This window comes from Dromaius novaehollandiae, chromosome 7, assembly GCF_036370855.1.
Source record: "Dromaius novaehollandiae isolate bDroNov1 chromosome 7, bDroNov1.hap1, whole genome shotgun sequence".
NCBI classification, from domain to species: Eukaryota; Metazoa; Chordata; class Aves; order Casuariiformes; family Dromaiidae; genus Dromaius; species Dromaius novaehollandiae.
The window spans coordinates 14,913,331-14,925,948 of record NC_088104.1 but is presented as its reverse complement, the minus strand read 5'-3'; the positions used below and the strand labels follow the sequence as shown (position 1 = coordinate 14,925,948).

Below are 12,618 nucleotides of genomic sequence, written 5' to 3'. Positions count from 1 at the left end.
TTTATGTTTTTATATAGAGCATGTATGCACCATACCTGGGGACTATCTAATTTGATGATATGTTAGTAAAAAGAATGAGTTGCATTTACAGATCTGAGGTTTAACTGGGTGGGATGAGATGAACTGTACATAAATACAGGATTTTGTCCTGGTGAATTTTGGTTTCATTTGGGTAGTGTGATGTGACTTCATTTTGGTGCTGTTGTGTATTTAAAAATTCATTCTTTCTAGGTTTTTGTACCTGTCCTAGTTGTATACCTGTGACTTTGTGCCTTCACTTTTGTATGTGGGATTGTAGGGATTTTTTGTTGCAGTATCTTCATAGTTAGCTCTGACCGTGTGCTGTTGCTTTTCACTGTAATAACAGTTAATAAACTGCTGCTGTTTTTGTTAAATTAATATTGTGGAAACTTCTAAATAACACAATAGCTGATTATATAAAGAAGAAAACAGTTACACTCAGTAACAAAAAAACCCTTTTTTTTCCCAAAAGTCAATTTTGATAAACCCCAGTAAGAGTAATAAACCTTTTACAAAAGTTTGGGTCTGTTCTTTCCTCTTGCATTACTTTTTTTCATGATTGTTTTCAGCTTCGTATGCTTCTGTGCAAGTGTGTCAGTTTAATTTCAGAAGAAGGAAATACATACCAAAAGGAAAAGCATTTTAGATAATTCAGAAATACATATGAAGATAATTTTCCCTCATGTTCAGTTATGTGCAAAACCAATTGCAGTTTCACAATTTAGGAAACTTAACGCACTGCTAATATACGTGCCAAGGTTGCAGTCTGGGCCTAACAGTTTAATAATGTCGTAATCCCGACCGTACGTGGCTGCGGAGTTCAGCATGCTGCAGTTCTGGAAAACTTCCGATGTGGCTTCGTCTTTGATTGTATGAAAATTATAGCTGCAGTTGTCCTGTCTTTTTCTGGTCAATATCTAGGAAAATGATCTTTTTACAAAGTAGGTTTGTAAAATTTACACATCTGGGGGATTTAGTCCTCTTCAAAATATTCTTTAAAAAAACAAAACCAAACCTCCAAAGCTGTGATTTTCTTCAGTTCACGTGAAGTGACTGGGTATCAGATTTGTCTGCTTATTCACTTGAATATGAGTGATATTTTCTTTGCTAAGTTTATTCAAATCATTTTGAACTTGTGATCCGCTTAAGCTGGCTTGAAAATGGAAATTATTTCCTGTTGAGAAAATCTTTGGGTAGGGGACAGAAGAAGGTAAGAAAAATACTTGTATAAAACAGCAATTTAGCTGCAAAAATATGAAAGCTCGGGGAGGGGGAGGAAAACTTGGAAGACTTCAAATTTGGGATGATGTGAATGGGGCGATTCTTTTGCTGCTGAGCAAGTCCAGCAGGAAAGCTGCTCTCACCCTGCAAAGAGAGGTTTTAGCCCTCGCGCATAGACGTGCTTTGGCCTCTGGTAGCAAGGGAAGAGGGGAACTGCTTGGATCTTGGTATTGCAAAGCCAAAAGCCAGGGAGAGGCCACGTGGCTGGCTGCTCCAGGAAGGAGCGAGCCGGGGGCGCCGAGAGCTGGGGGCATGGATGGAGTGAGGTCACCGCTCTGGGCAGCACGGCTGGAAGACTCTCCTTGGTTTGTTTTCTGTTGGAGCAAGAAGCAAAGTTGACATGAGTTTTCCAGGCAGGTAGCCAGCCAGCCAGCCATTATTTTAATGTTCCCCGAGGAAAATCAGTGTTTTTGGCAAAACTGAAATTTTCCATGTGAAAATTTCTATTTTGTAGAAATGGCATTTTTGATTAAAAACTAATTTTGATGGAAAGTGTCCAATTAGCTGTATTTAGCCTGAGAATTAGCATCTGCTGTGTTTAAGTCTTCTGAAGATAATTTGGCTTAGGTTTAGTTACTCTGAACAGAATATACACAGACAACTTCCCTCCCTCTGTCTAATACTTTAGTTCTAGTGCCAGCCAAAATTGAGCTTGAAGTTGGCTATGAGTAGAATAAAAGCTTTTTCTTAATTTTGCCAGTTTGTTTTCAATTCAGACTGCCTTCAGCTTCAAAGGCTTCACAACACAGATGCCATGGCTAGAATTAAAGCTGTCAATTCAAGTAGATGTTCTGGACTTAAAGATTGCACTGCTTGCAACAATATTGATGTGTGGATGTTCACGTAATTAATATCTAGCCCACAGATTTTCCTCATTGGTATGTTTTCTGTTAATACTGCCTTCAGATAATTGTAGATGAGGCTTGTAGGGTGTACAGGGTGTATCATTTGTGTTCTTTTACAGTCACCCCAAAATACAATATGTAGCTTCCAGTATTTGGTTGCGTTTCCTCTATTTATCTGGTTAGTCATCCTCACCTCTTGGAGACCAGCAGTTGACAATCAATTACATTGCCGTGCAATTTCTCTCTCTTTTTGGCTTTTCAAATTGTGTTAAAAGCCCATCCCCATTCACAGATGGAGAAGCTGAAATTAAAATGGCTTTCAAACTTGATAGTTTCCCGAGTTCAGCAGATGTGGTCGGGTTGTTGCTCGAGTCAAGCACTGTTAATAATTAAGAGTTCGGAAGGGATCATGCTCAGTTATTCTAACTACGGGCAATTGCACGGTGTCGTTAAAGGTTCGAAGACTACTGTGCTCATTTTAGTTGCCAAAGGGCTTTTGACTTCTTGAGGGGTGCTGTAGGAAGAAGTTGGATGTGAGTGTTTTTTGTTTTGTTTTTTAATTTAGGCAAGATATAAAATACTCAGCTTTTACTGATTTCAATCTTTTTCTCTGTTGGTTAGCAAATAGTTTAGGCTTCCTGATCTTAGAGCTGTATGAGAACCCAAATTTCCTTTTTTTTTTAATGAAAAATCTGTATGTTTAGCCTAGGCTAGGAATGCATCTTAAAAATTAGTGCAAATTTATTTTGAGAAGTTGCCATCAAAAAAATGTTTTGGTAATGTTTCATCATACTCTCCATTTATTAAGTCTTAAGGCATTAAGTCATGGAACCAAGACTAAGAGATCCACCTGTAGGAATGGGAAGAGTTAGATTCAGGAATCATCTTTGTTAGGATCATGGGTTGCCATTTTCAAGGCTATTTTCAAATAAGGGCAGGTTTTGGATATAGTCTAATTTAAATCATTGGAAATGGAAGTCTCTGTAAAAAACAAAAAGCTTTTTCTTTTTGCTACTAGTAATCTTGACACATGACAAACCTAAGAAGCTCCAAGTATGATGAGCTGACAGCCGCATACTACAGTTTTACAGCTTAGCCAGTTTTACAGCTTAGCACTGCGCTGGAAGGTGGGGTGGGCAAGACCTCCCTGGTCAGAATTTACCTTAGATCAGTCGTACAATTCAGTCGTTTTAGCTTTCTGGCCTCCCTGGTGGCTGTAATGTCTACTCAGTGCCCATTGAGAAGCATCTGTGAATAATCTGTTACTTACTCTGACCTTGTCTCTTTCTTGCCTTCTCTGACCTGCAAATTTACGATTTGTTTTCCCATTTCAGGCTTAAGTTATACCGCTGTCTTTACCTAAGGAGGTTTCTAGCTTCAGCAGCCTGCTCTCTATTTTCTCACGCCATTTTGTGCCTTTCCTCAACTATTCTGTAAAGCTGTCATGCTCATGATCCAGGCGCCTCCTGAAGATCAGTGATAATTTACTGTTTGCAGAAAGCTGTGAGTGCATAATGGCTTAACAGAAGGATCTCTTCCTCTTCTGGTTTGTTAGGGTGTACGTGGGTATATTGCCTTCATGTACAACCTTTATAGGATTATCCTCTGTTTCTGAAACCTCATGTAAAGTTAGAGTTCTTAAATCATCTTGTTCCAACGTGTGTGTGACGGTTCTTTCATTAAATTTTACTCCTGAATATGACTGGCAGTTGAAAGGCTGCTGGGCTAGGAGTGGCGTGGCTGTGCAGACATGTGGGATGTCTCAGGTCCGACTGTGGCTTCAGTTCATCGCCTGTAGGACACATGGGTTTGCACCCGCCTGCAGGTGCTCAATAGGAAGTGTTTTCCTAAAAGCACACACACTCTCGAAACCTTTCTTTCATCATTTGGAAAAGATGCAAATGTTGTATCTCTTCTGAAATAAGGTTACTTTCAGGTCAGCCAGCACTTAGCCTTGCACTGGCGGGAGATGGTCGGAAAGACATTTTTTGTTGTCTTTGTATTCATTCACAGTCCGACTTGCAGGGCTGACGCAGTGAAAAGTGAAACAGGTTGAACATGCTGAAGTAAGGGTAAAAAACTGAAATCAGGCTATTTTAAATCTAGAACTGGCTTAGCAGCAGACTTCTAGTGTATTGGGTGTATTTCTTCAGCCTCTCTACAGCTCAGTTCTGCATCTAGAAAGCTGGTTAACAACTGAAAAAAAGCTTAAATTTATTATGAAAGGGTGTGCTATAGAAATCCAATGTACTTACCAGCTTGTAATGTGGTGTTTACTAAGAATGAATTTAAAACTTAAAAATGGATTTAAAATGAACCTTGTCTAGCTGTTTGGAGTCTATATGGGTAAGCTGCTTTTTTTTTTTTTCCCCCCCATACAAAGATTTTTTATGTCTTCTCAAGGTATGTCTGATCTAGAGTCCTGGATAGCAAAGATGGAAAAGTTGCTTTCTTCATGTGAAAAATGACTAGGCATAGAATGGGAGGACAGAAAGGTTCGAAATTATTGGCAATGCCGATGGCATGGTTTCTGAGAACTTTTTTTTGCTAGTAGTATTTCTAAACTGTGCCAGTAAGTATTATAATCTCAAATTAATGATGGTTATCCTTGCTGTCTTTGTGTTTCCCAAAATGTTATGTTTAGGAGTGAAGGAAAGCAGACTGCAGGCTTTCTGTGCCGTGCTATTTCAGATCCAAAGCAGAGAAAAGGGAGCAGCTGAATTTTGGTGAGACTTTCCTCAGAGCACTGGGTAGGCAGCAGTTCAAGCCTAATGAGTATTGACACTGAATTAGGTAGAAGTGTCACTTATACGGGGCTTTTCTGCTAGCTGTGCTCCCCTTCTTGGGGGAAGGGAAAAGCAAGGGAGGGAACTGCCCAATTGTAAAAATTGTTTATATTTCACATGAAATAGCAGATTATTAAAGTACTACTGAAATAGTTTGCTGTGTTCTAATATTGATCCTGTAGCCTTTTCTGGTAGATTAGCCACTGTCCTGTTTAGAGCGACCAAAAACTCATTAATATTTTTTATGTTGGAAAGTATGAAGTTCTGGTAGTGACAGTGCCGGGTGTTTTGTCTTGTTTGCATTTTTTAACCCGTTGTGAGTATTTGTAGTTATGCAATTACAACAATGAAAATCTAATTTGATATCATACAACATGATGTTCAAATTTGAACCGCCATCTAAAGAAGTAGATAGAAGCATCATCCAAGGAGGTGTTGGTTTAATTAAAAAAAAAAAGTCCTCAGATAACTTTTAAATTGAATGTATTTATTAAATTAGGTGTCAAGCCTGTATAGAAATCCCCAGCCAAGCCCAGTGAAACCTGGTGTACATAAAACAAGATGAATTATTAATTTTAGAAACTTGTCTGAAAAACTGTTAATTCTCTGTCAGTAGCTCATATATCAGAAAATGTTCTCTTTACTCAAAAGCTGGTGGTGGAGGAGAGAGGCAAAATCCAACTTCTTTTCCCTCCGCTGTTGAACTTTGGGCCTGAAGATGTCAAAACTTGTCAGATGTATTTTAAGAATTAATGTTTTTTGTGTTAGAGGCTTGGCTGTATGCCCCAGAGGAATGAGGACAGGGAAGAGGAGAATGTAGGAGTAGCTCATCTCATTTGAATGCAGGTGTGATTACAGCCAAATTGAGGGCATGTGTTTCTGTTCCTTTATTGCTCTATCAAGAATAAAGTGCTTGTAGTTAAGGATTTCTTTTGCTATGCTATAGTTCTTGTGAGGGATTTATTCAAGAAGCTCCTAGTGTCCACACCTAATGAAAGTCTGGAGAGAATGCATACAATCAGCTGGAAATTTGAGAAGTTTAATATACCAGTTTTGCGTATGAAGTGTTCAGGATGCCTAGAACCAGGTTTTAAAGAAGGATGAGGGAAGACTTGACTTAAGGTGGCTGAGAGACCAAAAGCTGATTGAACCCTGAACGGATATTGGGGCTAAAAAGGACTCAGCCCAGTCCTTGAGTCTTGTTACTCACCAGTGAAGGGAACTTGCTGAGGTTTTGGAAACTCTATCTTCCTAGCTTCCAGTGCCAGGGTCTCCTAATACCCAGTGCACTTTTGACAGCTCCTTGGGAATGTAGTAACACTGAATGAAGCGTGCTTGCAGTTAAATTATGTAGTCACTGTCACAGTTGGTTGACAGGAAAAAATGCAATATCTCTGTTTTCCAGGGGTATTTTTAGGAAAAATGTTCACAGTGAGGCATATGATTGCTTTACACAAGTATGCTATTTTTGCTAAGCAGAAGGACTTTGATTGAAATACACATTTTATAGATAATCATTAAACTTACATGAGTAATTGAAGATTTTATAGAGCCAGGAATAATTAGTGATGGTGTTGACTGGCTAGAGGTCTAGCTTGTACCCGTTGACAAAAGAATGAAATGACCTAAAGATTAAATATCAGCTCTCAAGAAACAGACACTTTCCATTGTTCAGTCAGCATGATTTCATTTCAAATAAAATTTTAGTTGTTGGTTAAGCAGAGTGCAGGAAGAAGTGAATAAAATGTGAATAGTTGGACAGAATTCAGGATTGTATTATAAGAGTCTATTCAATTAAATGGAAGATATGTTTCTAATCTGGTTTAATTTATAAGGAATGTCCTGTGGCTGTATGTTATATCAGAATTGTTGAAAGCTTTCCAAACAAATTTGTGGAAGACAAAATTTGAGCTTTTATTCTTAGCAGTAATGTGCACTTCTCTGAAGATAGTGCACAAACACCTGAAGTCTAGCATTTTTAAACTGTTCTTGGTTAAAACATTTGAAGTAGTTTCACTAATTTTTTTCTCAGTAAACCTATATGAAGATGGGTACAGAGATTCTAGATATAACTTAATGTTTGTTTAAAATACAGTATGTTGTATTACTTCATATAAACATTTGAAATTCTCTTAGTACTTTTTAATCTTTTTTTTCCTAGTTGGATTTTCAGGATAATTTTAGAAACTGTGGGGTCTATAATCTATTTATGTATTCAAGCTATGTCATGTAGTAAGGATGTGGGTTTTCTATGACTTTGGCCTATTTTTCCAACTATTGTAGCAAATGCACATGCTGTGTTGGACCCAAACCATTAGATTAACTACGGTGGAAGTTGGTGCCTTTTGGGTTCCTAAAATACAAACTTCTAAATAAATTGAAAAACAAGTGACATTCCAAAAGCTGTTTTCTTAATCTGGCAATGTAGTGTGATCTTAGTGACTTTGGATTAGCCATAGAAAATAAAAATCTTAACGCCCTTGCATGCACATGTGCTGTGGTGTACTAAGGTTGATGTCTTCTTTGGGTATAGTGCATGATGCTTACCCTTTTTAGGAGCTTTTTACTTCAGGTCAGCAGATTGGTTGTGCTCACGGATAAATTAACTTGCGTACTTTTCTTATTTATTTTTCTTATTTATTAAGCGGATTAAAATTTGGTTAGTTTATTGTAAGCTCAAGCAAATTGTCATTTACAGTGTTACTTAACATGACAATCATAGATGTTGCCGAAAATTCCCTCGTGAGGGTTCTGCATGCTCTTTAGTGCCCTAGCCAAGCAAGCGTCGCAGGAATGTCCTGCCCTTTGATAGGGAACACTCCCTAGAATTGCTTCATGTCTTGAAACCTGAGCTCGGGCGGGAAATGGGCAATGTTCTCCCTCCCTAGACCTGAGAGGTAAGCGGAGTTTCACTGCAGAACTTCGCTCCTTCTCCAGTTGCTGTAGCAGCACATGCTTTGGATTATTAATTTAAGTGTCTAAATATTGCATGCTTAGCAGAAGAAGCTGAAAAATCATAAGCAGAGACTATTTTTATATGCAAAGATAAATCCGATTTAAATCCAATTTAAATAATCCACTTGCATATATGAAAAGATTTTAGTGAGTGTAAGTGGCCATGGTACTGTCCAGGACATGCATATGCACACATAGTACCTCGTTCAAGTCAGGTTGCTGTTTAAGTCTGAAACCAATTGGTTGAATCTGCTTTTTTACAGTAAGTTCTGTTTCTCTTGAGGCTGCACGTTTTATTTTGGAGCTTGAAGTCAGTCCTCCATTTGCTCCGTATTAACTTTAATACAGCTTTGCTTGATAAGGTTGCAACAAATGTGGCTGAATTTTTATCAGTTTTGTCATTTCGTATATCGATGTTTGCTGGGAAATCAGATAGCTATGACTTATAGCCCCATAAGCAATAGCTAGCTATCTTATTTTTCTAATACTTTTTCAAAATGCATAGGAAGAATGGCAATACCTGATCAGGAGGAATAATACTCTCTGGATTCTTGGTGCATAAATTCTGGAAGAAAGGAGGACTAAAGATGATATACATACAGTTACAGGACAAGCTATACTGTAAAACAAGTGTTACAGTAAGACTCTACGTGCAAGGTCTGCCTGTGCTTGAGACATGCATCCGTTTTGTATGTGTGTATGCAGGCTGATAGAGGTTTAAATATGGATCGCGTACACATGACTGGCCACAAAGCAGTTATATGTAATAGTCCTGACAGATTTTAGAAGGAGGAATATTTCTGAGAGAGCATGTGGTAGTGAACTCATTTTTATGTAATCCCTACGTACTTGCACTTTTTTTTTTTTTTGATGGCATATGGGAAAAGAGTAAATTTGAATGTCATTTGCAGAAAATAGTCTGTCTCTGTCACCTTCCTCTCCATTACTTTCATGACTGTTATATTTCCACTTTGTATAAGTATGTCAGGATTTGAATTACTACATTCAGGCATAAAACTGCGTTCGGTAGCTGTAAAAGACTAAAATAGTTTTGTGGAAGAAATTCTTCTAATGCAAGATGGCTTTAATAAGCTACAGTATATTGTACGTTGGCCATGGAATATAATACTTCATTGCCTCACCTGAAGGTTCAAAGCATGGTCTCACAAGTCAGAAGAAAACATTTATAAATGCATGTCCGTGAATGCTGATGTCCACCATAATGTGAATATGAGCTCTACACCAGGAACTCCATATGTGAATGAGCTCTACACCATCTGAACTCCAGGTTGTGGAATGGTATATAAAGGAAAAACATCAGTGTGTGTGTGTGCCGTCTTTTCTTAAAGAAAAGAATTTTTCTTTTCTTAAAGAGGGTGAGAAGGCCTTGTTATGCAGGCCTCCGAGCTACCTGAACATTTTTGCTGACCCAGTATAGCTGTTCCTGTGCTCTTAGAGAGCTCGTAATACAGTGCCTTGTTCCTTGAATTTGGACTGTTTCATTTATGTACGTTGGAGGAAAACCTGAATCACCATTTGCGACTACTGCGGGTTCTTGTCCATGTCGAAGATCACCCAGGTTGCAGCAAGAACCTTGCTGAGTCTGCTGGTTGGGTTTGTTGGGGACGCTGTGAAAGTCTGGTTGGTAGTACAGGCCTTTGAGAATTACAGATGGCACATTTTCTTCCTCCTCACTCACTGTGATTTTGCTGCTCTGCCTGAAACCCAGAACCTTTCTGTCTGGTTCATGGCAGTGATGAGGGAGAAAGAAACACTGCTGGTGTTGATCAGGAAATAGAACAGAAATAGAGGAGAAAACAGAAGGTAAAGGTGAGATGTGTCTTTTGTTCCCTTAAAACAGGATGGTTTCTGGTGCTTAACAAGTCTTTTTCTGCTGCTGAATTATAAATTATTGAGCTAGACCCTCCTAGTTCACTACCAAATGGCTTCTTGTGGACTGCAATACTTATCTGGGAGTTAAACATCCGTGTTTCGTACACTGGTAGTTTGTATCCGTGGGAAAGGAATCTGAGTTAACCTTCACTGTCTTGTTTGATTTGTCATTTAATCAAATCCTTGTAAAATATGCCTGTCAGAATGTTGTTTCTGTGGCATAGATAAACTGGTTTTAATCAAATTGTAGGCTTTTCTGAAACGTTCTTTGTTTCAGCTTAAAGACAAATGCGGCTATAAAATCGTAGCTATAGTTATTGATTGTATAGCTGCACTGGTAAAGATACTAATATCTATGTTGTTACAGCTACTAAGATGCTGATGCTTTTAGATTGTCTACATGACATATAAAATACTGTTTGCGAAATATTATGCTTTTAGTTCAAATTGCTGGTATGGAGGTTCAGTTACATGTTCTTCTCTGTTAAAGTTTTTCTTCTGCCTTTTATTTAGAGGCATTTAAAAGATGTAGTGGAACCAGCCTCTACATGAGGAGTTGTCAAACGTGTGCGTTCTTGTTAGGCTTTGCTTTGGTGTTTTAATGTTTGCAATACAATTTTTTTTCAGGATTTTATTATTAAAAGAAATTCAGAAGTTGAGCTTGTAGCTGGAGTGTTTATCTGCTATCTTTATCCTTTCTCAGTTTGTCATACTGGTTTAATGAAACAAAACAAAGCTTGCTGTAATTCTGCATGGGGAAAAAATAAAAGCATTGCAGTTCTGAAGCCAAAGTGACTGAGTAGCCAAAAATAGCTATATCTGGTCAGGACAGAGGTATTTTTATTTGGAAATGACAGTTAAGTCAAAACTGAAACATTTTGCAAGGATGGATTGTCATCAAAAAGATTTTTTACATCTAGGATGCATGGTCACACCTAAAGAGGTGAACATCTCCAGAAAAGCAAAATATTTGAGTGATGTTTTTAGGGCCCTCACTCAGGACGTTGACTGCAGACACTGGGAAGAAGACTTAGTTGTGAAGTCGCAGCCCTTCCTGATTCAGATGGGCGACTTGAATCTTGGTCTTCTACTTTCCCATAAAAGCCTAAATATCTAAGCCAGTAACTATACAGGAGAGGATTCATCTTTTCTTTCCTTGTTACAGCTATTTATTTGTGTATATTGGAGCACAGATATTTCTTATAGTCCGGGCAAGTTCTCTAATCACTGCTGGAACATTTGCTGTCCAGTGCTAAATTCTCCTTTTTTCCTCACACTACATACTTACCCCCAAAGCAGTAAGAAACAAACATGTATGAACGTCTTTGAAGTCTTCATAATTTTTGCAGAGTAGGGAAATCAATCATTTCATATTCAGCTTTGAGAATATCTGTTTTGTTTTACCAATTTTTAAGGTATTTTATTTTTCTATTTTAATAAAATATTATCTGTTTCAGTTAGTAAACTATTTCTACATCCTTTGATAAGGGTGTGAGCAAATAGAAAGTTTCATAAGTGTATAATTATGTGAATCACAGGCCCTGATCCTGCACAATACTTAAGAGTGTGACTGGCATTATTGGATAGGGCTAATAACACACTTAAGGCATGCACTTAAGTACTTCACTGGGCTGGAATTGCAGTATAATCATTAGAAACTGAGTTTTGAAAAGTGAAAGTCTGTTTCCAACTTGTGGATTTTATTTAGCAACAGTTAGCCCAGGGCAGAAGTTTGTGTTGGTCCCAGTTCCTTATCTGAATAATAAAAAGGTATCATTTGTGCTTCTAAAATAAATGCATAAATCCAATGAAATTGAAGACCTAGATGGAGGAATCACTCGTTTGTCAAAACTTTCTGTTCAGTTATTAAACAACAGCAAAAAAAAGCAGCACTAATACTTTTCTCCTCATTGTATGTTTTCCTATCTTATACCTGAATTATATAGTGAACTCACAGGCCTTGCAGAATGAGGCATCAAAGTCTTTGTATATGTATTTGCCGTTTTCTTTTCTAAATGTTTTTTTCTCTCTAAAGACTTTCTTGGTATAAGCTTTTTTTTAAGTGAAAATACTGTTCTGAATCTTAAAAAGAAAACCCCCAAAGGACACTTAATAGGAAGGGAGGGGAGAATGGGCAGTAAGTAAGGGACAGTGATTTTTTTGGAATAAGGCCATGTTGTAATCTGTAAGATGTTGTATTTCATTATTAGATTAGATTATTAGATACCATGGATTTATTGCTCATACTAATTTTGTGTAAAATGGATTTTTTTTAACAGTGGGCTCACTGTGGGTTTACCTTTCTTTTTTAAGCCTTCACTTTTGCATTTCTGTTTCTTGAATTTTTTTTCTTTTATTTTTGTTCTGTCCAAAGACCCTGTGTGGACAGTAATGACCGCACGTTTCCGATTGCCTGCTGGCAGAACCTACAATGTACGAGCATCTGAGCTGGCACGAGACAGGCAGCATACGGAGGTGGTCTGCAACGTTCTTCTTCTGGATAACACTGTACAAGCTTTCAGAGTTAATGTAAGTAATTTGATTATTGCAAATCAGTGTCACTCTGAGCTCTCTTTTCTTTGCTGGATTTGTATGTCTAGAGTTTGACTTTCAAAATAGTGTTCAATACAGAGTAGAAGGGGAAGTTACGTTCTGACAGGCATGCTTGTACGTGTACATATTTAGTCACTGTGTTCTTAGTCATGCTGGCATCCTCTACAATGTTAACACATCTCTATTTAAAAATTGAATATTCAAAGTATAGTTTATTTCTAGTAGCTTTCTTTGGGGACTCAGTGTTGTATAGTGAAATCAAGAGGATTTTTCTCATTGAGTTG

General features: G+C 37.8%; 1 protein-coding gene across 4 annotated transcripts in view; it reads left to right on the top strand.

Moving 5' to 3' along the window:
• PTPN4 (protein tyrosine phosphatase non-receptor type 4) overlaps positions 1 to 12,618 on the top strand; it is a 121,952-nt gene that overhangs the window by 31,825 nt on the left and 77,509 nt on the right. For all 4 annotated transcript variants that reach the window (XR_010389945.1, XM_064514723.1, XM_064514722.1 and 1 more), the window contains one exon: positions 12,156 to 12,310. Coding sequence is in view for 3 of the 4 variants with exons in the window: in XM_064514723.1 (XP_064370793.1) it covers positions 12,173 to 12,310 (138 nt within the window). In the remaining variant the exon portion in view is untranslated. The remainder of the gene's footprint in view (positions 1 to 12,155; positions 12,311 to 12,618) is intronic.